The sequence below is a fragment of the Filicampus tigris genome, chromosome 10 (assembly GCF_054856515.1).
Source record: "Filicampus tigris isolate MCC_2025a chromosome 10, RoL_Ftig_1.0, whole genome shotgun sequence".
NCBI classification, from domain to species: domain Eukaryota; kingdom Metazoa; phylum Chordata; class Actinopteri; order Syngnathiformes; family Syngnathidae; genus Filicampus; species Filicampus tigris.
This window is the reverse complement of record NC_141226.1, coordinates 21,089,384-21,114,033: the sequence shown is the minus strand read 5'-3', so window position 1 is coordinate 21,114,033 and position 24,650 is coordinate 21,089,384. Positions and strand designations below refer to the sequence as shown.

Here is a 24,650-nt window from a genome sequence, read left to right as displayed (position 1 = left end):
AGTTCAGCATGGCGTGGTTTCAGCGCATTCAGCGCACACGCCCACGGCATTTGGGAGCGGCGAACTTGCTTGATTGTTCATCATTTTCATGCCTAATTTTAGACACGTTGCCGTTTTTCAAATCATTTAAATTTGGCTGACTTTTAAAACAACACTCTTCTCCGTGGTGTCTCAAATTTATTTTCACTTTACAGGGCCTTTAAAACAAAAATGCTCGCATTTCAAAATGATTTTCCCCATCGAAAACGGAAATGCAAATAAAGCATTCCAAGACCAAAGCTTATTTAACTAGACGGATTTTTTTTTTTTTTAGGTAACTTTTTTACATTATAAATATTTTCAAATATATTCAAGTGTACATTTACATACCTTGGGCAGTGCCATGGATGTGCACAGGCCCACCCAGACTGCCCACCCAGTGAGATTCATGAAAAAATATATACTTTTACATTTTTAGCAAATTATTGAATTACTTTTGAATTTGTGTTTCGTTGTGTTTTAATTTTTTTAAATTTTTTTGATTGACTATTAAGAATGGAATAAAACATCCACACAAAACAAAGCCACTTTTGGAGTCAACCCTCAGTCCGAAGTCTCACGAGATTTGCTGATGTCTTGCACGACTATGGCTCGACTTGTGAAGTTTGTACCATTTTTTAGATGTATTTTTCTAAAAATTCCAAATTGTGTGAGCATCCAAATTTAAAGGTTCCACTTTAATACGATGATATACCATTAGAGTATAAGCCAATTATATGCTCTTAATAGCATGCTTCGCCTTTGCCGATTGACTGGGAGACATCCATGATTTTAGTTTCCCACTTACAATATATTGGTTCCAAACCGCTTATGCGTCTGGCATACTTATGAGTGACGTAGTGACTTTTCAAATGTAGCTTAATGATCCCTATACGTACAGCATCAGACGCATATGCGGTTGATCTCACCGGTGCCGTCTCGTAGCCATTTTGAATCCAAAAATGTCCTCAACTGCGCCACTCTCACGTCCTCCGTCCGCGCGTTTCAACTCTCACTTGTTTGAAGGAGAAAGTTGGAGTAGCTGCTGTGAATGCTAATTACGCGAGCGAGAGCTGAGTCACTGCGAGGTGCAATGCGCAGCAGGCTAGAAGGCATGTTTGTAGGAGGTTTGTCAAGGTATGCGAATTGGAACACAAGTTTTTATTTCAGAGAAGTCGAGCGTTGAAAACATTGTGGTTAATTTCCCCCTTGAGTGTCGGACAAACAAAATTGTTGTCGAACAATTTCTTACGAAATGTATTAATCGGAGATCCAACTTTTCTAGACGGATTATTCGCGCCTATTCCGAATCTGCCCTTGTTTTTGTCCTCGGGCACATCAGGTTTTCATAACAACAACAATAATATACTAAGAATAATAGAGTAATATATTTTGTAATACTTATGAATTAAGGGGTAGGTTCAGAAACAGGTGGACAACAGATGGTAAAATCCGTATTAGGCAAGATTTTATACTGTAGGTCAAACTTAAAAAAAAATTCAAATTCCTCAAAAACCTGACGCCCGAGGAAAAAAGTCAATGTATTTATAAAATCAAAGTCATGAATATATTTAGGGACACATTAGGTGTTGTTTGATGTGATATCATTGGAAGTGTTCCAATTCCATTGCTCTGGTCATTTTGGGTAACTGCGAAAAAAAAAAAAGTGCGATGTATTCCAAGTAAAATAATGAATATAGTGTAGTTTGCAACATAAATACATAAATTATATTGCTTTCGAATTTGATCCATTTTCAATACCGCTAACCCAAAAAGAGCCAAAAAGTGCTACAATGTTCAAGTAGGTCGAAATCCAGCTACTGCACCTACAAACGTGTTTTGTTTTCTCCTTAATTGAGATAACTGTTGCTGTGATTTGGGCTAAACAAATAAAAGTTGATTTGATTGAGAATTTTTTATTTCGCATTCCTCAGAACTACATCCAGTTTTCTTTGGGTGAGCAGAGTGTGTCCGTGGGTGGGCACTGTCCCCCCCCCCCCCCCCCTGGTAACGCCCCTGGTTGCTGGTATGTTTTTGTAATTTATTTTTTTTAGATGTCATAATTGTTGCAAACAGTCTGTTACTCTTGCATTTTTGTCCAATTACTTCCAGCAGTCCATTAAACTGACAATAACAATAATTTAGAAACAATTCATAGACTCCTAATATGAGTACACTTGCCATAAAATGATCTTCCATATCGAGTACGAATTGCCCTTCAACACCTTCACAAACCGAAAGACAGACGCCACCAAATCCCCCCTAACTAATTAATAACCAATTGATAAACCATTTCTTGACCTTTCAGCATTCAGACAATGTTGCAGACTGCAGTCATCGTTCCTTACGAATAATGCCAGACAGGACATCGACGAGGCGGGACTAGTTCAGAAGCGTACAGAAAGAAAGACGAGGCGAGCTACGCGGATGAAAGGAGAAGATTAGGAAAATGCGGCCGGGGATCGGACTAATGGGGTGACGCGAAGGACAAAGCAGGAGGCGAGAACATCTGTTACCTTCAATGATGTGTTTTCTGTTGAGGCCCCGCTCTGTCTCTGCCCTGCGACGTGAGGGAAAGAAATTGGCGTGAACACATTAGCTTCCAGTGCAGAAGTCTACACACCCCTTGTTCGAATGTCGGGTTCTTGTGAAGAAGAAAAAAAAAAAAAAAAGAGACTAAGAAGATTACTTTCACTTTCGATTCATGTGTTCAGAAGAGCGTGTCCAATGAAAGCAAAGTTGAACTTTTTGAAAAGTTTGTTTTGGCACCAACACAACACTGCTCATTGACCGAAAGAAGAGCACACCTACAGTGATCGTGTCTGAGTCACGCTTCGGGGCTGTTTTTCTTCGGCTGGAACTGTGGTTTGAGAAAAAGCGGAATGAATTATGAACAGTGTCAGCACAAAACCTTCGGGCTTCTGCTAGTAAGAAAGAAATGTCTACTAGAGCAGCTGAACTTTATCGAGGGCTGTGTTAACTCGCATTTAACCTCAGTTTGAATGCGATTGCTTAATCTTGAGCACAGACACATCCCAGTTACAAGAGGGCGTGTACACTTATGCTAACACGTCATTATTGACTATTTTGACCTTCTCTCTTGAAAAAAAAAAAAAAAAAAAAAGGAAACAACAATAATTGGTGGAAAAAAGTTGATGATTTATATTGGTCTCACTTTATGGCAAAAAAACCTGGCATTTCAACAGGGGTGTGTAGACTTTTGACATGCTATCTACGGAAATTATTGGTGAAGCAGATCGTTAAAAATGCCAAATAAGGGCCAACAGTAATACACCCACTCAACTCTGTGTGACGACAAACAGTTGGGTTAAAAATAACACAATTTTGGGTAAAAAAAAACGATCCACTAATCGGGTCAAGTTGACCCACTTTCTTGCGCAGTTTTGTACAAAACAGTCCAATTTTAGGGGTTGTTTTGGACAAAACTACCCATTCTTTGGGTTGTTTTCAACATAAACGACCCCAAAAGTTGGGTCAAACTGACCCAAGTAGTGGATTGGTCCATTTTGACCCCAAAGTGTGTTATTTCTAACCCAATTGTTTTTAGAAAGTAACCAGTGGGCAAGCAATTGATGGCCTTGCACAGTTTCCCGTCCCGGGAACAAAAAGGATCCATTTCTGTCCGTTTGACCTCATTTCGGTCCAATTCTTAACACAAAGTGCATCACCATAGGCAGCGGTGTTGATTCTATGGCGACCCCGAGGACAACATTAGCATTCCGGCGTGCTTTAAGCTGTAATTGAAATTCGATATGCACGCTCAATTTCCGCATGCGGCTATGCTGGAGGGAGCACCCAAATGCTTCTCTGTCTTACGTTTGCCAGTTGATTTACTTCTCTGCGGTCCGTTGGGACGTAAGAGTTTGTTACCGGTTATTTTTCCTTCAGTCCAAACTTTTCCGCGCGTTATCCTCTCTTGTCTAAGCCCGCGGGTTATAATCGTGTATTCCAAACATAATATGTAATGGTAATTGCATGCACCCGTGGCTCGTTTACCTTTTGAGCGCAGGGTTGCATTCAAAAGAATAAAATACCTTGAGATGCTTTACGAGTTTAATCTGTTCATTCGTCCGGCTCAACCGCTCATTAAACTGCAGTAATATTGGTCGTTCTTCACAGAAGACAAAGAATATTGTCACGGTTAGTGAAGTATTTAATTCCCCTTAAAACATAAAACAAGCCACTTGGGGATGACCGTAATGAAATGAAAGTCCAAACAAACACATTTTTTTTCAAGAATATGTTCCCGGCAGGCCCACTAGTTGAAACACGACATTCTGATTAATATCGCGTTTGTGGAATATGAGATAAGCAGCAAAATCCACCCGTTTTTAGCCGTCTGAGGGGGCGGCCATTTTGTTACTTTTGTCGACTGAAAATGACTTCACAACTGCTCAGGGCTCGGGTAACGACCAATCATGGGTCAGCTTCAGTAAACAGGTGAGCCGCGATTGGTCGTTACCGGTGCCCTGAGCAGTTGCGACGTCACTTTCAATCGACAGAAGTGACAAAATGGCCGCCCCCGGAGATGGCTAAAAACGAGCGGATTAAACTCTTCTTCCACAAACGCAAAATGAATCAGAATGCCGCGTTTCAACTAGTGGGTTTGCATGGAACACATTCTTGAAAAAAATGTTTGGGTTGACTTCCCCTTTCGGATAGCTGACTTTCATCAACTTCGTAGCTTGATTTAAATACATGAAATTCTCCTTTTTTTTTGACAAGCAACTTCAATCGGGAATGTCACTCAAAGCCTCTTTTTTGAAGCCTTGTTCACTATTGGCCAAACAGTTGCTTGTTGTGAGGTGAGTTGAGTTCATTGCCACCGTCGTCTCTATTAAAAAAAAAAAAAAAAAAAAATAACACCTCGCAATGCGGTTCATTTTCATCTCAAAGCACATTACCTTTTTAATTTGATTGAGCCACGTTAGATCATGCGATAGAAAGAAAAAAAACGAATACTGGTGGAGCACATTCCAGCGAAAATAAACACGACGAAATGATGGAAAGAAGGAGCGAGGACAATTCATGTTGCCTGTGGGTTTAAAAAAAAAAGAAAAAAAAAAAAACACACAACAACAATTCCCCGTCATGGTTGTTTTGCTCGCGGTGAATGTTCTGGAATGCCTATCTCGCAGCCGGCGAATACACACACACTTACACACACTTACTTTCCTCCCCAGTAGAGTTTTGTGGTGATCACCAGACTGGACCGCCTAAGGGAAGACGAAATACACTTTTTGAAACCACCAGCATTCGATTTGAAAGTTCGTCTCTAAAATTCCGGCTCCACCGCGTGCGTTCCTGTGTGTGCACGCATTCAGAACCGCAATCAATTGATAACAACAAATGTGGCCTTACAAGCAGAACGCACTATGCGCCATAACCTTTTCTTTCCAATGCACGGATGCTTATGAATTCATTATTCATGTTTTTACAAACTTTCTCTTCGAGAGCATTCTTTAACAGAATTTAAAACCTGAATATGAAAAATCGCAGGTTACGCAAAGGGATGAAATATATTGTGAAACGTAACAACCGAGGAGCGAGAGACACAACAATTGAGCATAATTTGGAAAATTAATCCTCTCATATGAACACAATGCCTGTACCGTTATCGCAATCCGATCTGATGACCGTGTGACTGGCAGGTGAGTTTTGTTGCCCAAGTGTGGCCTTTTCCATCGATTACTCAAACATTCAAGAGCTGGATGTCCATGCTTGAGTTTTCGATTTTTCCGATTTGCCATAACGGGACTGCTTTTACACTTGGAGGTGTAACCAACCTAAAAAGCAATGAGCTGTCAGTGGTTGAAAAGCAAAAAAAATTATGAGGCTGAAAGAAGATGGAAAATCAATCAGAGCCATTCTACGAACTTTGACCAAATCCAGTTGGAATATCATTAAGAAAACTTAAAGGTGAAAGACAGAATGGGTAAACCAAGGAAAAAGGAACCTTTTGAGAGCTGTGAATACAAAAATAATTAAAAAAAAAACTGCTGTTAGTGACACCAGCAACAACCTTCAGATGGGAGGAGTAAAGGTGTTTCAATGTACTGATCCCACTGGCGGAGCTAGGATTTTTTTTTCCATGGGAGGGCCAAGGATATTTCAGGCGGTCCGCAAAACCCCCAAAAATTGTACAAACCCAAAAAATTCTTCAGAAAACGCTGATAAACATTCATGATATGCTCCCTACGAGGGAACGGTGGGAAATGTGGGAGAAAAAAAAAATCACAGAAAAAAAAAAAATCGGAAAATACTAATTGAAAAAATAATAATTATCTGGCTTGGCACCTGGGGGGCAGTGCCGTGCCGGAACATGGCCGTGCTGGAGCAACACACCCAACCTGGCTCAGTGTGAGCTTTTAAGACGTATCGTAAACATCTAGACGGCCACGATGACAGCGCTGCGCAGGATGTGGGAAGAATCCTTTCAGGAAGTTGCGACAGAAATCCCTGGCGACGTTCTAAAGAACCCGAGATTAGCCTTTAGCGAAGCACTTTCAAAAAGTCGAGTGTATGAAGAAGTGATGTTTGTAAAGGACTGGCTGTTTTGAGCATTTACACGAGTGACGGCGCCGCTGTGTAAAACTTTCTAAAAGACTTTGTTTTCCCGCATAAACCCCCTCCCCTGCTGTTGCTATGTCAACGAAAGGCCAGATTGCAATGGGAAACAAGTCATGTAAACAACCCTTTACATGTTTGATTAATTTCACGCTTAACAGATACCAGCTTACATTCTTGGGAATGCGGAAGGCGCATGCATACACAGTACCTCCAGCACTTTTTCCTGATGATGTTTCCCAGGATTATCTCTGCTCTGTAGACAAACAAAACACCACGGGGCACAACGGATAGAAACGATGATCAGATCGAAGCCGTTACCTAACTTCAGCCGCGCAAACATTTTACCGGCAAAATCGCAATATCATTGCCGCTCATTATTTACAGCGGCTATCAAAGTCAGGAAAAAAAAACAAAAAAAAAAACACATGAACATAACGCGTAGCCCCGAGTGAGGAATACATTACGCGGGGCCTACTTCCAAAAACAAAAACATGATTAAAAAAAAAAAAAAAAAAAAAGAGAGACGATCACTCACTTCCCGCCTGAGTACACTTCGGCCGTGTCAAAGAGGTTGACTCCGCTCTCGTACGCGATTGTCATCAGCTGCTCGGCCACCTGGCACGGACGGGGAACGGTTCCCCTCGTCAACTTGAATGCACTTTCATCACACGTCACATATTGCAACCACCCACTCGGCTGAGGACTTCAAAAAGACGGGCCTTGAAATTCCCTCAAGAACGGAACTAGTCATCAAGTCTGCAGGCTGCTGGCCGATTAAAGCTTTTTACGTCGCACTCTATTTTGGCCTTCGGCTAATCAGAGCCGTAGTACGTGGATTTGCTCAATTCCATACGATGGCGTTCTTTATCTGCGCGTCAAGTTCAAGTTTTGTCCATCAGTTTATTCAAATGGGGCTCCGATTGACTCCTGATCAAATGCTGAATTCAAACCAAGTCCAAACTACAATCTTACGTTCTTGGTCATTTTAATGACTTTCTACCTTTAATGGATTCACAGCTTCAAGAAACCAGCCAGACATTTTTTTATAGCTACTTTTTAATGTATATATTTTATACTTTGTTTATATTTTTCTCCCAGAAATGCATTGAAAGAAAAACGATTTTAAAATCTTCAGCAGCATGTATTATTCCACAGTTTGGTTTTTTTAAATTTTACTTTTAATTTACCTGTGGCTATATATAAAAAAAAAAAAGCTTTGATATCAATCCTATCCCTCCATTCATCCATGAAGCTTCCTGTGCAATGGAAGCAATTGAGAGCGACAAGCATCCTACAATTTTATCAATTAATTCCTCCTTGGTGTTTTCTCCGTAAAGCCAATTTCCAAATGTGCCAAATGGGGGGGGGGGGGGGGGGGCATTTAATTGGGTGTCACAAGAGCTCAGTCGCTACAGTCTGGCGGCATTAATGAACGAGTTTGAACATCTGCTCGTGTCTTGTAATTGCCGAGGGATGGAACTTGACATGATGTCTTACCTCATCTGAGATTTGACCGCCGAATGTCACCCACGTGCCTGTTGAGCCAAGCATCAATGTCAAAACGTTTGGAATGCTAAAACTATCACAGCCAAATGTTTAATCCCGTGAGATTTACAGCATGTTTTAGAATGTCAATTTTATTTTTAGACTTGACTGGAGAAAAAAAACAAAACAAAAAAAAACCCGGAGAAAATTAACCACACGCTGATTTTGAGGCCGGCTCCTTTTGTCCTCAGAAGGGGAAATTACTCATAGCTATGTATATGTTTTGTGTATCATGATAATGATGAATAGAACCTTTATGCATTCATTATATTTACCCAGTGTTACAGAGGATTAGGTTCGCATAATTCTAGACACAGCCACTGGTGGGTGTCCTGGTGCCAAACATGGTGGGTGGAGTTCCAACTGCTTAACTGTAATGCATTGTACACGGTACATGCTTGTAATGTAGTCATCTATGAAGGCGCACTTACCCTCAACAGAAAACAGCTTTTGCTGAACACAAATAGCAGTACAGGAAGTTTAAAAAAAAAAAAATACACACACATATATGTGTATACATTTTTTTCAAAAGTGATTAATCGCAACATTTTTCACAATTGATCACGATTAATCGCATTTTTCAATTACAATTTCCTCCGAAGCTTGTAACAGACATTTTGAGTCAAACCTTGGAAGGAATGTTGGAAAAAAATGTAACGTATATTTCGATTCAAAGACTAATCTAATAGCTTTTTTGATCCTTGAATACGATTATTTTCCTGTAAAATACGGTTTGAAAGATACGCCAAAGAAGTGCAGCGAATATGGTATTTGAATTTGCCTTTGCAAAGTGCACACATTTTCATTTTGGATTTTTTTCCAATGAGCCGTCGAGCAACTTTTTAAAGTGAAACTACGTAAAAGTCCATCTTTGTCTGTTTTTTAACACTTTCTAAATATATATATATATATTTATATATGTGTGTGTGTGTGTGTGTACGCACTTTTCTGACACCTCTTGATGTGCTCTGCCACTACTAAGAAATCAACATTGTTCTATTGGGTATGTACAGTACCCATACAGTTGAGTCTCTGAAAGTATTGCGTAACGATCCGGTGTAAATTGTATTCACGGTATTAACCTTTTATGTCCTCATTAAAAGTCCCAAAAGGGGCCGGTGCGGGTGGCCAGGCAACACCTGTTATCTGTCTCCGGCTCAAAGAGGCTCAAGAGTGAATCACGGTATTGTAGCTATCAATACACATCCCTGTATGAAGGATCATGTTCCCTCTGAGGCCATGTGCAGGTGGATTTACCAGATAATGGCCACAGCATTATAGGGATAACTTCACAATTTAATGAGATCCAATGCAAGAGCTGCATACAAATTGGCATTTACAAAAGATAATCAAATTTCGGGTTTAATCGATAATGTCCGAGTGGCATTTGTTTCGCATTAGGGTTGTAATTGCGGTTGCGCCATCGCTCGTAGTTTGTTGCATGACTCAACCCGTAATATCACCTTTCTCAATCGTATAATCAATCACCCAAGCCCGATTTATATTGCCCTTCGGAAGGTAATCGACGGGGTTGGGGGTGGTGGAGGGGGGCTGACAGAATGCCCAAAAAATCGAATAAATAAATGCAGTTTTTGGGGAGTTTGGTCCGGTAACAACATGGTGGTTGGGAACCACTGCTTTTTGGAACACCCTGTGTATATAAAAGAGCTCCACTATGCTGTGGCCAAATTTCTTTAAAGCGAAAGACATATTTTTTTCAAGAATATGTTACCGGCAGGCCCACTAGTCGAAACACGGCATTCTGTTTCATTTTGCGTTTGTGGAATATAAATTAAGCAGCAAAATGCACTCGTTTTTAGCCATCTCCGGGGGCGGCCATTTTGTCCTCTGACGACTGAAAGTGACGTCACACCTGCTCACAACGACCAATCGCGGCTGACCTGTTTTCGGAATCTGAGCCGTGATTGGCCGTTGTGAGCGCTTGTGATGTCATTTTCAGTCGACAGAAGACAAAATGGCCGCCCCCGGAGATGGCTAAAAACGAATGGATTAACACTTATTCCACAAACGCGAAATGAATCATAATGCCGTGATTCAACTCGGGCTTGCATAGAACAATATTCTCGAAAAAAAAATACGTTTGCGTTGACTTCCGCTTTAAATATCACTGCACATTTGACCACCCATCTCATTCACAGAATTTCTGTCAAAAATTATGCCTCGGGGCTTGCTGTTTGTTGAAAAGACATTTTTTGCTGCTTTGCTGCGTGTTTTTTTTTTTTTTGGGTGCCTTCACAGACACCACGCCCCGCAGGCAACTTGGCACACACGCGCAGCAGTGCAGAGCAGACACACGCATTTAATATACAGCGAGTATCCACACACCACACACACAAACATTGTATTAAATGAATACATGTTTGATGAGCGGCTATCGATAGAATATTAACGAGGAAACGCTGACGCCTCGAAAAACACGTTTGCATTGTCTCACATTCCATATGAATGATGCATGCGATGACAGGTTAGAACAAGAATGAGGGGGAAAAAACAAAAACATCCTTCTGTGCCTGCGCCTCGTTCTCCCTCGAGTCAACTTTGCACTTGACTGCTTGTGAAATCAGTAGATGCGCTCTCTAATGCTAATTAAATGTACTCACCGAGGCCCAGACAGGAGACACGCAATCCGGATTTCCCAAGATTCCTGTGGAGGGAAACAGAATATGACTAATGTCACTTGTGCTTAAAGCGAGAGGCGACCCAAATATATTTTTGTCAAGAATATGTTCTATGCGGGCCCACTAGTTGAAACAAGGCATTCTGAAAAATATTGCGTTTGTGGAATTGTGGTTTTTTTTTGGTTTTTTTTCATGAATCCCACTGGGTGGGCAGTCTGTCAATGGGCACAGGCCCACCCAAGCCCGCCCATGGCTCCGCCCCTGCGGCCACGCTTGTGAGTCATAACACTTGAATCCCTCTTTTTTTTTTTTTTTTTTTTTCTTTCGTCAAACTCAAACTTGCACTCAAGGAGGCACCGAGGTCATTCGAAAAACAGCTTCGCTGTTGACGATGATTGCTCTTTAATTCCCTCCTCGATGACTTCCTAACCGAAAGTTCATCTGCGTCCAGCTGCTCGGCGGCAGCGCGGAGCTGCACTCTCATTTCTCCTTCAATGCCGGCGAAGATGAGCTAAGAGTTTTTGCTGCCTCCCTCGCCGCAAACGTTGCAGATGGGCTCTCGCTCGCAATCGTGATGACAAGGGCGCAGAAAATGGGAGCGGATTTTGTTGGAGCAGCCGCTTGTGTCTTCCCACCAAGTGTTGCGCGATGGCTTAAAGAAACAGCACAGGGAGGCGATTCAAACATCGAGTTGGATTTGTTTTCGCACAATCATCAAAGGGAACAAACTCATTTGGCGCACGTAAATCTCCGAGTGTAACCGTCCACAGCAAAACGCCGATCCGGATATATCCGAAGATATCCGCAAATCTCCACTGCGGCCGGAGTTTTGCATTTTCACTGAAAAAAACTCTGGGGACGTGCGGACGATCGGGCCAACCGCAGGTTTGTATTCTGCGTTTTCAAAAACCGAGGAGGTGAGCAGGATGGAGCCGAGTAGCATGAAGCGAGCGGTCGGGGCTTGAGAAACTCGGTGCTCGCTGGAGCGGAATTCATCATCCGTTTGGCGAAGCATAATTTGCGTTTGGCTAAAAAGTGTTCTCATCCGTGTTTATTAGGGCTGTGCGCAAATCTGTAGTGGCTCAAATTGAGATGCGAATTGGCCGTTAAAAACGAATCACGAATTTTCGGATCGGACTGAGAATGAATGATAGCATATTGTCGCGTGTATGTCACGGGAATGTTTGCATGGCAACGCATTTAGCGGCTTCGAGAGCAACAAGCAGAATTGTGCGCTGCGTGGGAATGTTCAGCCGGCTAAAGGGCATGAAATTAAACTGTTAAGCGATCTGTCAATAAAGCCCATCTAGACGGCTAGACATCAATTCCTTTAGCGTTTCTTCGCTGTTGGCCTGTGATGCCGTCCTAGCAAGAAGGGAGTTTGAAAACTTGGACAATAGACAGGAGAGAAAAACCATCCCTGGTTAGCTTAGTGCTAGCTAGCTGATACGACGGAACACAGATGGATTTAAAACTTCACCAAAAGCGAAAAAGCAAACTGGGTTCTGCCAGTGTACGGCGAGGGATGCTTGAGGTAAATGGAAGTGATTTTCATCTATAAAGGACGTGGCTGCGTTAGCGTGTCGGACGCATGCAGTCTTCATACACTTTGATGCCTTTTCCAAAAAGTGGATGTGAAGCTTACTAAAGCGCTTTGGACACTATATAGGTGCCATTATACCATTATAATCAAAGTGGAATTTTTATTTTTGAGTATCGGAGTCATCGTATCGAGAGACGGTACCGACACATGCCTCGTGATATTTTTTTTTCTCCCAATGATCATAACACAAAAGTCTATAGATCCTTTCTCAAAGTGACATTTTTAATCACGAAATGAACAAATTTACAAGACAGTCCGTCTTGTGGTAAAGTGACAGCTAGTCCAACTGCTAGCTAACTAGAGGACAATCAAACATCGCAAGCATCTGACTTATTAAAAATCAAGCTGGGAGACAAACCCAAATGTAAGTTTGGGATACGGCAAGGGAAAGTTGGATGTGAAGCCGCCTTTCTTGTGATCTATAATAGAAGCGGTGCTCTGATCCGTGTGTGAGTGTGAATATGTGTGTGTGTGTGTGTGAGTTCGAAAGGGGTATCTGAGGACAAACCGTTCTCCTTTCATGTAAAGCACATACGGTTGAGTGTTGTTTGCATGGGAACCGGTCGATTTTATGAAATTTCTCGAAATCTCGAAATAGAACGCCATGCAATTGGACATGGGCAGTACCAGTGATTCCCATCCAGTGTTCAACATGTCGGAATTTGGGAATTTTACCGTGAAAATTTGGGAATGCTGGCAATGGTTCCCAAGACGTCCTGGATAAGTTAACTATTTTGAAGTGGGAAGGGTTTGAATTGCCCGAGAAATGTAGAAAAGGGGCGTAATGGTAAATATGTAAAAAATCTCTTCATTTGGGAATTTGACTGTCAAATTTGGGAAGTATGGTGATGAGAATCATTTCCACATTGTCATGAATGAGCGGAATATTCTGAAGATGGAATTTTTTGAATCAGTCAAATATCACCTACATTTGGGAAAATCACCATGAATATTTTGAATGTCCAAAATGCTCTTAAATCATTGACACAATTACTCCACCCAACACAATGACGTAGAAGTCAAAACTCCTGAGGCTGACATCGTATAAAGACGCCGAACGATACTGTAAAACACATCGTGCCAACATCGCACAGTGAAAACTCCGCCCGAAGGACAACTTGACTGTGCAAACTTAAAACATCAACATCTTTGCAAGCCAATGACTGCGCCCCGTGGTCGGATGGTGCCCCGAAGACGAAAGATGACAAATGAGTCACTTGAAGACGCCCACTCACACAAAAGCTGTCACCACTTATGAGCATCCCGCCAGCCGGCCGCTATCCAGCGTGGAGCTTCTTTTCCGACACAGTTCTACTCCAACGTCGATATCCGGCTAATAAATCTGTAAAATAAATCGTATTCCCCTTAAATCGTCTGAGAAATTACCTCCTACGTTGTGATGTGGTCCCCCCCCCCCCCATCAGCTTCCTTACTCCAGATTGCTCAAATAAATATTTGTCATTGATCTCTTTTGTCAAGTAAACAGAAAAAAAAAAACCCTCCTATGCCCATGAGGGCATTATCGTAGACAAAACAAACCCACACAAGTCAACACTGATGGGCAGAAAAGGATTAGCCAACACCCGCCTCTTCGGTTTCCACTCGTTTCCCTAATGGCCGCCACAATGTGCTCATGAAAACAAGCGGGGCCAAATGCCGTTGGGAAATTGCGCAATTTGAAATGAATAGATAACAAACATGACAAGGGGGGAGGGGGGGGGAGACAAATTAGTTGGGAGGAAAAAGGGACAGGGGCTGCAAATCCGAGCCTCAAGTCGGAGCACATCGCACGCCCTCTACGCATCTTTATGACGAAGAACGGCAAACGGAGAATGACAGGCTGCTCCCTACATGCGTAAATGTGACAGCGTTCTTTGTATTCACTTCCAAAAGTGCTCCAACTTTCAAAGCGACTGAAAGTCCTTTCATTGCTATCCATCCATCCATTATCAATAACCCCCCCAAATTCATGTTCACATCAGGCATTTGACCACATTTCCTCAACGCTCAAGGCAGAACAATCCTTTTGACGCCAACTGCTGGCAACAAAAGCGAGTACACCCCTCAGTGAAAATGTCCAAATTGGTCCCAAAGTGATCATATTTTGCGTGGCAACTGTCATTTTCCAGTACTGTCTTTTAGAGCGATATGCTTTTTTTTCAGGGCCGATACCGATGCCGATTATTAGTAGTCAAGGAGGCCGACAACCGATATTTCGAGCCGATATTCATTTTCAGTGTAAAGGAAAATATTGGCATCAAAATCTAAAGAAAAATGTACTCTTAACTTTGCTGTAACCTGTTCAAGCATGTTTATAGAACGATGTTTCATTTGCATACTGGTGATTTAAAAAAAAAAAAAATTATTACAAGACATTTTTGACAGTATACATCCCTGTCATAAAATTCGAACAAAAAGTTCAGGGAGCACCCAGGATTATCAGCATCTCTTAAAAAAGGAACAAGGAAAAACTTAAACAATAGCTCCATGTAGTTTTCTACTCTAACTTTGAACATTTCAAAATGACAGAAATGTTTAACTTTCACATATCTTTCGTTTTGATTCCCACAGCTTTGAATTGATTCATGATCGGCCAGCAGAGTTTTAACAAAGGCCGATGCCGATATTCGTCCAAAAGCCAAATATCGGTGCCGATTAATCGGCCCGGCCGATAACGTCTTTGCGCTATTGGGTTTACCAGAGCTTCGCGAGCTGCCACTGGAATCCTCTTCCACTCCTCCGTGATGACATCACAGTGGATTATAACGACCTTGGGGTCCTCCACTTTCTGATTGAGGTTCCCCTACAGAAGCTCCATCGGGTTTAGGTTCTGGAGACATTTACAAAAATGTGAGAGCTCTGCAAACTTTTGTTAGACTCTCTATTTCGGTCGCCAGTTCGATACACACTTGTCAGATTTGCTCAAATGGCCATACGTGCCATATTTATAAGAACGGAATCTACGTCCACGGATCAAATGTAAAGCAGTAAAAGGTGAAAGCCGCCGACGTAATGATTTTGCAGGTTAGGAATATTTCGACCGTGGCAAAGGTCCGCGTGCTCTCGCGTCAACAGTCGACGTTTTCTTCCAAAGACATGAAAGTGATGCGTGTGGGAAAAGCGACACATCTCCCCACACTGAGTAGCTGGTGGCCAGTGGGTTGATCCTTTATTGAAGAACATGTGGGCAGATCTGAAGTGCTTGATTCACTGTGTTGTGAATTTCAGTGAGAGCTACCACCCTACAAAAAAAAAAAAAAAAAAAAAAAAATGCCATCAACCTATCACGCAGAAAGTATGTCAGAAGATCTCCTAAGGTGAATTCAGAACCAAAACATGGATAGACAGACGGACAGATCGATTTGATCATTCATTCCAAACCAACAAATTAAGCCTGCTCGCGCAAATCCGAGCCATCATATTCTCGGAGCATCGGCGCCTGTGTTTTGTATCTTCTTCATGCTTTCCAATTATCTTTGCGATTACAGTCTGTTTGCTGAAAAGGAAGACACACACTTGACTCGACTGGAAAGCTATCGTACTTGTGTAAAACAATCGCCGTTTCAATGAGAAGGCGAAAATGCCTTCAAGGTTTCTGCTCATTTTTTGCTCATTTAACTGAGAGCAAGGACATCTCTGTAGTAGGGGAGCTTGTTTGCTCCAGGCTCACATTATCACAGCTCAAGTGCTCCGTGTTCTAGCACCAGTTACATTTCCTTTTGCTTTTTGTTCATTTATTGATTTATTTTTTTACAGAGGCAAAAAGTACTTCCGCAATAACATCAGCATCTGAAGGATTGACCTCATGTATACAATCAACCCCCAGCTATTTTCTTCTCCGTGCAACCTACCCTCTGTTATTCATTGAAAAACTCACCAAGTTGTGTTTTGGGTGCCCTTTTTATCACGCGCTAAGATGCCACAAGATGGCAGCAAAATCCTGGCCAATGGGAAAGTAGTAATTGGTGTCAAGGAGCTATGCTGAAGCGACACATCTCGACTGAGGGACGAGCTTTTCATATCACGGCCGAGATGAGTTGAGCCTGGGTCGTTAGTAGAAGTTACGGAGAGTCTTTGAAGGGCGTGAATTCACGCACGGACTTCTGGTGCATTTTTTTCCGAAATCAAAGCCATTGATTTTTAAGGGTAATGTAAGATGTGTTCGAAATAATGTTCATCTGTTTTCTCAATCATGGTTGGCGGTATCGTCAATTCGAAACATTTTACCAGCGCACGTTTTTACGGAGAAGTTGTATTATTGTATAAGGATTGTCAAAGGAGCTTCGTAATCCACATTAGCGTCTGCCCTGTATTAAATAAGAAGAATTAGGAGATTAAAAACTGAAAGAGCGTCATCTGGCGGGAACTATGTCCCCAAAAAAGGGGTAAAAAAAAAAAAAAAAAAAAAAAAAAAAAAAAAAGAGCAGTTTAGCTGAACTCACAGTCAAACTGTGCACCAGAGCGAAAAAAACACATGACGGGCTGTCAGTGCGCAAGCATGCACGCAGCCGGGCGACAGCAGGCACGCGTGCACGCGCCCATTGTCAACATTATTCCGAGCAAATACAAACACTGAGCGATGCCGTAAACTGACATCAACTTTAAAAAAAAAAAAAAAAAAAAATCCAGATCAGTCGGGCCCTACTCGAAACTCTTACGGACCTCAGCCCCCGCAACCGGGAAATGGCAATAAACCAGAGAATTTTCAATCCAGCAACAGCCGCGTCCGCCGCTACGTCAGGATTGGGCCGTTTTTTTAGCTGCCCGTATTCTCCCATGAGTAAGCAAAGGTCAAACTGCCATGGAAGGTTTCTCATGAGGAACCCTGCAGTTAGAGCTACACTATTTTTGGATCGCCATGACAACTAAAAAACGCTGCAGGTGGTTGTATTATTAGTTTATGGCTCCGCATCGTCTTTTGCTTCGACTTCCTACGCCTTCGGATGCTCCCGCTGTGTCTCACACATCCAGTGCAAATACATCATTGGCTCATGTATGGAAGTCGGCGTGTCAGTGCCAGCAGTTACACAAAAAAAAAAAAACACTCACAAATGCTCTCGGAAGCGATCAACTTTTTGGGGTTCTTCAGTGAGGAGGAAGAGATTTTCGAGCAAATGTGCTCCATGCGTTACAGAAGTCAACCTCAATTTGTCAAAAGTGAAACTCCACAATCTGGAGAGACCTCATAAAAAACTGTCTTTGATAGTTTCACCTCACATACTTGATGCACATTTGAACTTTTTAAAACACACTTTTGAAATTGTAACTGTATTTCAATACAGAAAGAAATTCATGAAAAAAAAAATATATAGAAAATACGGTATACCTTAGTGTCTGTGTGTTAGAGACAACATGTGCCTTTGAGAGGCGGGGCCTGCTTGTTATACAGTGAACTCACATTTCACTTATGTTTGTCATAAATACTGTTGGCTTTAGATAAGACGCCGGGGGTCCCAAGTCAACAAGGTAAGATATACAAGGGCAACTGAAGTTCGAGACATTTAGCGCTATCCAGGCTTTGATTTTCCTTCAAGATTGGACAAAAGTGGCCTTCGGGAGAAGGCGTCTTTTTTTACTTAGCGGGACATCGATCTGACTGTCAGTCGCATAGTAGTGAAAGGAAATACCATGCTTTCTTATGATGGAACGCAGGGATGGCAAATACAATGAAAACAGCAGGGGCTCCAAAATAGAACTCTGTGGAACACCACGCGGCAATGACTGCGTTTACGTGCAGCAGATAAACCTTTTAAAACCCGAATATTGGTAGTATTCGGGCCGTATTCAATAACCCGAATATGCCCTTATTTGGGTTTTTTAAATTTTTTTATATCATGCCTAGATTACTCCCTTTCCAGCCCAAATATGAGTGCATGTAAATGGGATTTGGAATATGCCGATTACACGGGACACTCAGCGCATGCTCAACCGCAAGGATCTTTGCAGTAGAGGAAGTGCTTGCAACCAACGAGAAATACATGTTTAGTGATGAACAAAACATGGCAAAAGCTAGAGTAAGTACGTCACCACACTTTTAAAGCAAGGACCCACGGCAAACAAGGCTACCACAAAAAGTCCTGACTGCCAAATGGGCAAACAGGCCTCTGACCGACCCCCTGGCCCCAGCCTGGAGCCCTCCAGTAAAATTGGTCTAAATCCGCCGCCGGTCTTAATACACCGCTTTGTCATTGGGTTGCGTGGTGCTGGTCTGCAATTCCCATGTCGTTATGGAAACGAGATGAGATTGGGCGACAAGCAGACGCTTATCACAGATTCAGCTGCGTGCATCTGTTTTGTTCTGCTAATTGCTTCTTTTCCATCAACTGACTTAAGTGTCCCACTTTTCTTTTTTTTTCTTTTTTTTTTTTTCTCGCTCTTTTGTCAGTTTAGCCATTGTCTCTGTCTAACGACAATCCCCATCCCCTCATTGGGTCCCGAGGCCCGAAACGAGTGTTGGAAGCCAAGTTGAGAGCCCACACTCATTGAGATAAGAGAGTGTTGTTTATTGGGCGCAGCCTCGTTACGACTCCCACTCGAGCGCGGGGCTGTACCGCGTGGCTCTATTACGCTTAGCGCTATATTGTTACATAATTCATCCGCTCGATTTGAGGGCTCGCCAAGTAAATTAGTAACTCTTTGTTCACAAAGCTCACTTTCTGGTGATAAGCTACCCACTGCTGCTTTCTAAATGTGCCTTCACAGCAGTGATTCTCCAACTGGAGCGGCCCAGAACGGAGGGGTGCTGTGCGCATTAGCTCGGTGGCTCACAAAACAATTTTCGGAACAATTTGAAAAGTACATACCGACAAATGTGGACCAGTGTGGAGATGAAACAAACATAAGGCACGAATGAATCCACCTTAACTTAGCTTTGGGCCAGCGAGCTAGTGAGAGATCTCTCTAGCTAGCAAGCTAACGAGAGGCATCAGAATTTAAGCTAGCAAGATATTTAGAGCAAAATATTCAGCGTAGAATTGACACTGAATACACTGAATGTTTTACTCTCAAATTTTACACTGTTAACTGGGACCAAATATAGTCTTTTTAGAGTAAAATGTACTCTACCAAATTTACATAATGCATAAAGCAACTAAATTGTGGTCATTAAACCTTAAAGTGGCAATCAACCCAAACATATTTTTTTTCAAGAATATGTTGTATGCAGGATCAAGTTGTATGCAGGATCAAGTTGAAACACAGCATTCTGATTAATATCGCGTTTGTGGAATATGAGTTAAGCAGCAAAATCCACCCCTTTTTAGCCATCTCAGGGGGCGGCCATTTTGTTATTTCTGTCGACTGAAAATGACATCACAACTACTCAGGGCTCAGGTCATGACTAGTCGCGGCTCAGCTTCAGGAAACAGGTCAGCCGTGATTGGTCGTTGTGAGCAGTTGTGATGTCATTTTCAGTCGACAGAAAGTGACAAAATGGCCGCCCCCAGAGATGGCTAAAAACGAGTGGATTAACTTTTATTCCACAAACGCAATTTCAACTAGTGGGCTTGCATAGAACATATTCTTGAAAAAAATATGTTTGGGTTGATTTAAAATCACATCTTTAAATACATTTCAGGAGAATAGCATCTATTGTCACCGCTGGACCTCTATGTACATAATGTCAACAATTTAAGGAAGTTTTATATAAAATACAGTGACTTTGAGTCTTAATAAGAAAAGAACCGAGTGTTATGTAACAAACGAGCGCTTTCTGTCTCAGCGTTAGTTGTGGCCTACGGCAGCTCCTTGTTTGTCTTCTTATTTTTGCATTTGTGTGTTTGTTCCATTCACCACCAAACACCCGAAATTGCATTTTCGAACCAGTCGAGTGAAATCGGATCATTTCCCGCGCCACACCTGATGAGCCCTCACCGCACAGTGGTTGGAAATCACTCTTCTAAAACACAGTTCCCCAAGTTCACATTCACTCGGTAAATAATCATCGAAAATCCGCCAAAAGATGCTCCCCTGCTTGTTCCTCAGACAACGTGGGCACTCACCAATATCCTCCCACTCAACGCCTGTTACCGCTCATCTTCATATTCACAGTCGGGCGTCGAGCGTTCATCTCATTTTCCTTCCCGCGCCGCCTTGCGCTCTCACTCGCTCAACATACTCCGCGGTTGTGATATTTTTTGCAAGAAACACGAGAATACGCGAGGCAACGGAACAAACGTACCGGTACTTCATGCCGGTGAGCTTGGCGGTGGACTCCTTGAGGTTGTGGTGGTAGCGATGGGTGAAGGAACCCAGGCTGCGAGCTATCAGGGCCACGGTGCGAAAGCGGGCCCGGGCCTGGCTGGTGGTGTTGGGGCTGGTGGTGTTCTGCTTGCTGTGCTCGCCGTTACGCGGGGCCTTCAGCCCATGGTCTGTGCACGCGAAAGACACCTGCATGGCTGTGGCCACAAACAAACGCCGCAGCCGCCGGAGCTGCTCCCGGACCGAGGTCGCCGCTGCTTTTTATCACGCCGTGAAGATGAAAGTCCGGGCCAGCTCTGCTCACGGTTGCGCAATCTCATATGGAGGTCATAGGCGGGAATGAAGGCGCATGAGTGTCGTTCTTGGGGGGAGGGGACGGGGGGGGGCCAAGGGGGGAGAAGTCAAGTTGATTCAACAGCCATGTCGTTTCTGACTGGAGAGTGACGACTTTAAGAGTGAGATCCAGCGAAAGGACGACTCCACCTGAAAATGTGAGAAAAGACGGGGAGGAAAAAAATGAGATCGTTTTTGCCGAATTGTATTCTCAATGTATCGATTTAGAACGTCTGCAAAACACTGTCTCCTCCTTTGGATTTTTTTTTTTTTTTCTCCAAATTCAGGCCTTGCTAACAGCCTCAGCTATCGGCTTCTAAACTCTACAATGTAAACGTCTGATTATTATTAGCATTAGCATTAGCATTAATAGAGCGTTCCCCTGAATACCCCCAAAAAGGTAAATATTAAAGCAGCACTGGGCAAGAAATCGACCTTAATAAAAACAATTTCACAACACTTTTGATGAAACGTTGACTTACAAGTACAGTAGTTGAACGGGACTTCATGCCCTGAGGGGGTCTGTATCGTTTTTACTGGCACAAAGCAACTTTGAGGAGGATGGGATCAACCCTGGCACACAAAAAAAATACAAATGTCCTGAATTGCTTTACGCTATACTCACTTCCTCCTTTCGCTATAAGGACGGCTTCAGGGTTTCACGACACTACGCGCTGGCACGCATGGGAAATGTGGTTGATTTTTGTCAAAACACTACCGCTTTTGTCCACATGGCGCCGCCATAATCAACAAAAAACTGACATATGACACAGTGTTGCTTTAACCTATAGATGCCGCAAGATGGGGATAAAGCGCTACCATTGTCTAAATGAATCTCTAAAACTCACTTCAACATACTTCCTTGGCAGCAAGATGCCACAAGATGGCGGCAAAGCACTACTTTAGTCTAAATGTCGCTCCTCAACTCACTACAACATACATCCTTGTACGCCAAGAGGCCACAAGATGGTGGAAAATCACTACTTTTGTCTAAATGAAGCTTTTCAGTTCACGTCAGCAATGTTCCCCGGGTATGAAGATGGCGCCAAAGTAATACTTTTATTGCTTTGGCCCAAAACAGCTGATAGATGACTATGCAGAGGTGCACTCAATACACCACAAGTGAAATATAACAAGATGTTAAGGTACGCCTGAAATGTAGAGCGTTGTTTTCAAAACGACATGTTTCATAATTTTATGCCGCTCGGTTTTTAGGGGGAACAAAAGTATTTGGGCAAAGTGGCGTTATTATAAATATGTTTCCCGGATAATACCTGGTTTGAACTGACCTTATCACACTGAGTTGAATTAAATTCAGGCTACTGACCACAAACTTGACTACACTTGAATAGAGTAGCCTGTAAAACGGGAAGAGAAATATACTTTTGGGCCCTTGGAATTAGAGGTACTCGGCATAAAAATGGATATGATTCATATTTTTTGGATAGCTCTTAAAGTCAACACTTAGATCACATTGATTCTTTTATATCCCACTCATTTTGATGGAGTGTACAGGAGAGTCAGAGAGAGTCATTCTCTTGGGCTCTGATTGGCTGTTGGTTAAAAAAAATAAAAAAAAAAAAAAAAAATTAAAAAAAAAGGCGGAGGGGGTGTACACTGGCAACCAGATGGGCACATTGACAGATCTCCAGGTCAAATTTTATGCGGCGTACTTTAGCTCGGAAGTGCTGGACTGCTCTCACTTTGGGACCCCCTTGATTTTGTCGCTTACAGTTCGGCAACAAACCGGTCAGTTTGTTTGTTTTGTTTATGAAAAAGTTCGATTACAATCATTGCAACAAGTATATCAATGGGGTCCCACTCCCTATTTTTGTCAATGACAACGCAAGCGGAGCGACGCTGCACAGCCGCGCTAAACGCGGCAACAAGCTCTGCTGCTGTAAAAACTCCAAACATTCTGACACAGACAAAACCTCAACATTGCGTCCCCCATAACACCAGTCCAAAATCGTCAAAGAAAAGTCTCCTTACATGCAGCGAGTCGTCACTAATGTGTCTTGGATGAGCTCGCTGACTGATGAGTGTCCCGGGGTCTCGTCAGACCCGACAACCGGCTGTGTCCTGACCCAGAAGTCCTCCGGAAGGTTGGTTAGCGACCCCGGCGTGGACGCGGGAGCGCTGCCGGGCTTGGTGATGAAAGGACCCTGAAACGGTGAGAGACGAGCAGAGGGGAAGAGGAGGAGAAACTAAGACGCATGGTAGCTCATTTGAGCGAGAGGAGGACGGATACGGTCGAGGAGGCGAAGAGCAGCAAAGCGCGAGAGGGAGAGAGTCCGACTGGAAGAACTGCGGTGTTTTGCTCTGTGGCGAGAGAGAGAGAGAGAGAGAGAGAGAGAGAGAGAGAGAGAGAGAGGAGGAGGTGTGCTTCAGTAAAAGAGAGTTGATGGACATTTTATGGATGGGGAAAACACCTCTGGTATGACGCTAAGGTGCCGTACGGAATAACCTGAATGTGTGAACCCCATAAAATCGGTCCACTTCCGCCACTTCGCCTGTGACGATATTTGCCGTCTCGGCGCCGGACCTCTTCACATTTCGCCTTTCCTAATTCATCCCATCCGTGACACGCAGCCCCAATGCGCAAATGATGTGCTCGGTGTTTTCTCGCTGAAATCGAAGGAGGCCAAGGCGGACACGGGCAGATGGGGAGTACACGCCGTTGAGCGAAGCCAAGGCGCGGGGGGGAATAAAGCATGATGAACTAAGCGGTTGAGGAAGGCGTCTTTACTTTCCTTCCCCCCACTGAGCTGTAATGTGACAATGCAGGATTTCATGCTTCATTCAACACTCGTGTACCTCCAGGCCAACGCGGTTTATTTATATCCTCACGGTCGTGTTTGATGGGGGCAAACATTTGTGTCGCTATTTAAAAAACAAGCAAAACAAAAACAACAACAAAAAGAAGAAATCAGCTCAGTTGCAATCAGGTACTTTTTATATTGAGCTTTTGCGACATGGAGAATAAATTCATACTTGTTGACGGGTGTGTATGATAAGCATCGAAATAAATCTGCACAATCTAATAAGATCCAATAGAAATTTTCCAAAGAAATTTCTGTCTGCGTGCTGCCATGTCAATCTAGTCCGTCAAGGACCTTCGGAATCAGTCGAGCTGGCCCATGTAACTAATGAAACTATTTTTTTTTTTTCCCCCTCAGAGGGCCAGCTAGCTGTCCATCAATAATGTCATCTATTTCCCATCCTCTGATTAACTGTTCAGAACGAGCTAAGAAAAAAACACATCCATAGCAATCTTCCGCTACATTTTTATGATGACCGATCGATTGATTCTGATGAGGAGAGCTTTATAGTGATACTGACCCGATACTTAACAAGCCACCCTCGCTAAAGTCACTCGCGCCTGCGAGGCTAAAAACGCTCGTCAACGCCCTCCCCATTTCAAAGTGTGTCGCTCAAAATCGGTCAAGTGACGTTGCGTTCTTGTCTGGGATCCCCCCCCCCCGGAGGATAGAGACGTTCACCCGGAGGCGACGTTCTCTGCTTTAAGTGCTCCACTGAGACCCCTCTGAGCGAATGATGTCGATTTCGGTGGCTGAGATGCAATCGTCACAAACGCAGCGAGTCTGTAGATAAGATGCGGTGTGTATTCTGGCCGTGACGGCTTCCATTAAAATCCGCTTTGACCTGACCTTCCGCCTCACACCGTGAGGAACATCTGGTGGTGAAGCTTACGCAGAGCT

At 43.1% G+C, this 24,650-nt stretch overlaps 1 protein-coding gene across 4 annotated transcripts in view; it reads right to left on the bottom strand.

The window, feature by feature from the left end:
- Positions 1 to 24,650, bottom strand: part of kcnab1b (potassium voltage-gated channel subfamily A regulatory beta subunit 1b) — a 36,788-nt gene that overhangs the window by 8,831 nt on the left and 3,307 nt on the right. For 2 of the 4 annotated variants that reach the window (XM_086042748.1, XM_086042749.1), the window contains exons 2-9: positions 22,921 to 23,093; positions 20,576 to 21,078; positions 10,776 to 10,819; positions 8,107 to 8,144; positions 7,145 to 7,224; positions 6,818 to 6,862; positions 5,211 to 5,255; positions 2,535 to 2,578 (exon numbers count right to left, since the gene is read on the bottom strand). In XM_086042748.1, the coding sequence (XP_085898874.1) occupies positions 2,535 to 2,578; positions 5,211 to 5,255; positions 6,818 to 6,862; positions 7,145 to 7,224; positions 8,107 to 8,144; positions 10,776 to 10,819; positions 20,576 to 20,790 (511 nt within the window). In that variant the 5' untranslated portion in view covers positions 20,791 to 21,078; positions 22,921 to 23,093. Of the gene's footprint in view, positions 1 to 2,534; positions 2,579 to 5,210; positions 5,256 to 6,817; positions 6,863 to 7,144; positions 7,225 to 8,106; positions 8,145 to 10,775; positions 10,820 to 20,575; positions 21,079 to 22,920; positions 23,251 to 24,650 lie in introns of all 4 variants that reach the window. The other 2 variants (XM_086042746.1, XM_086042747.1) reach the window with 1 other exon arrangement.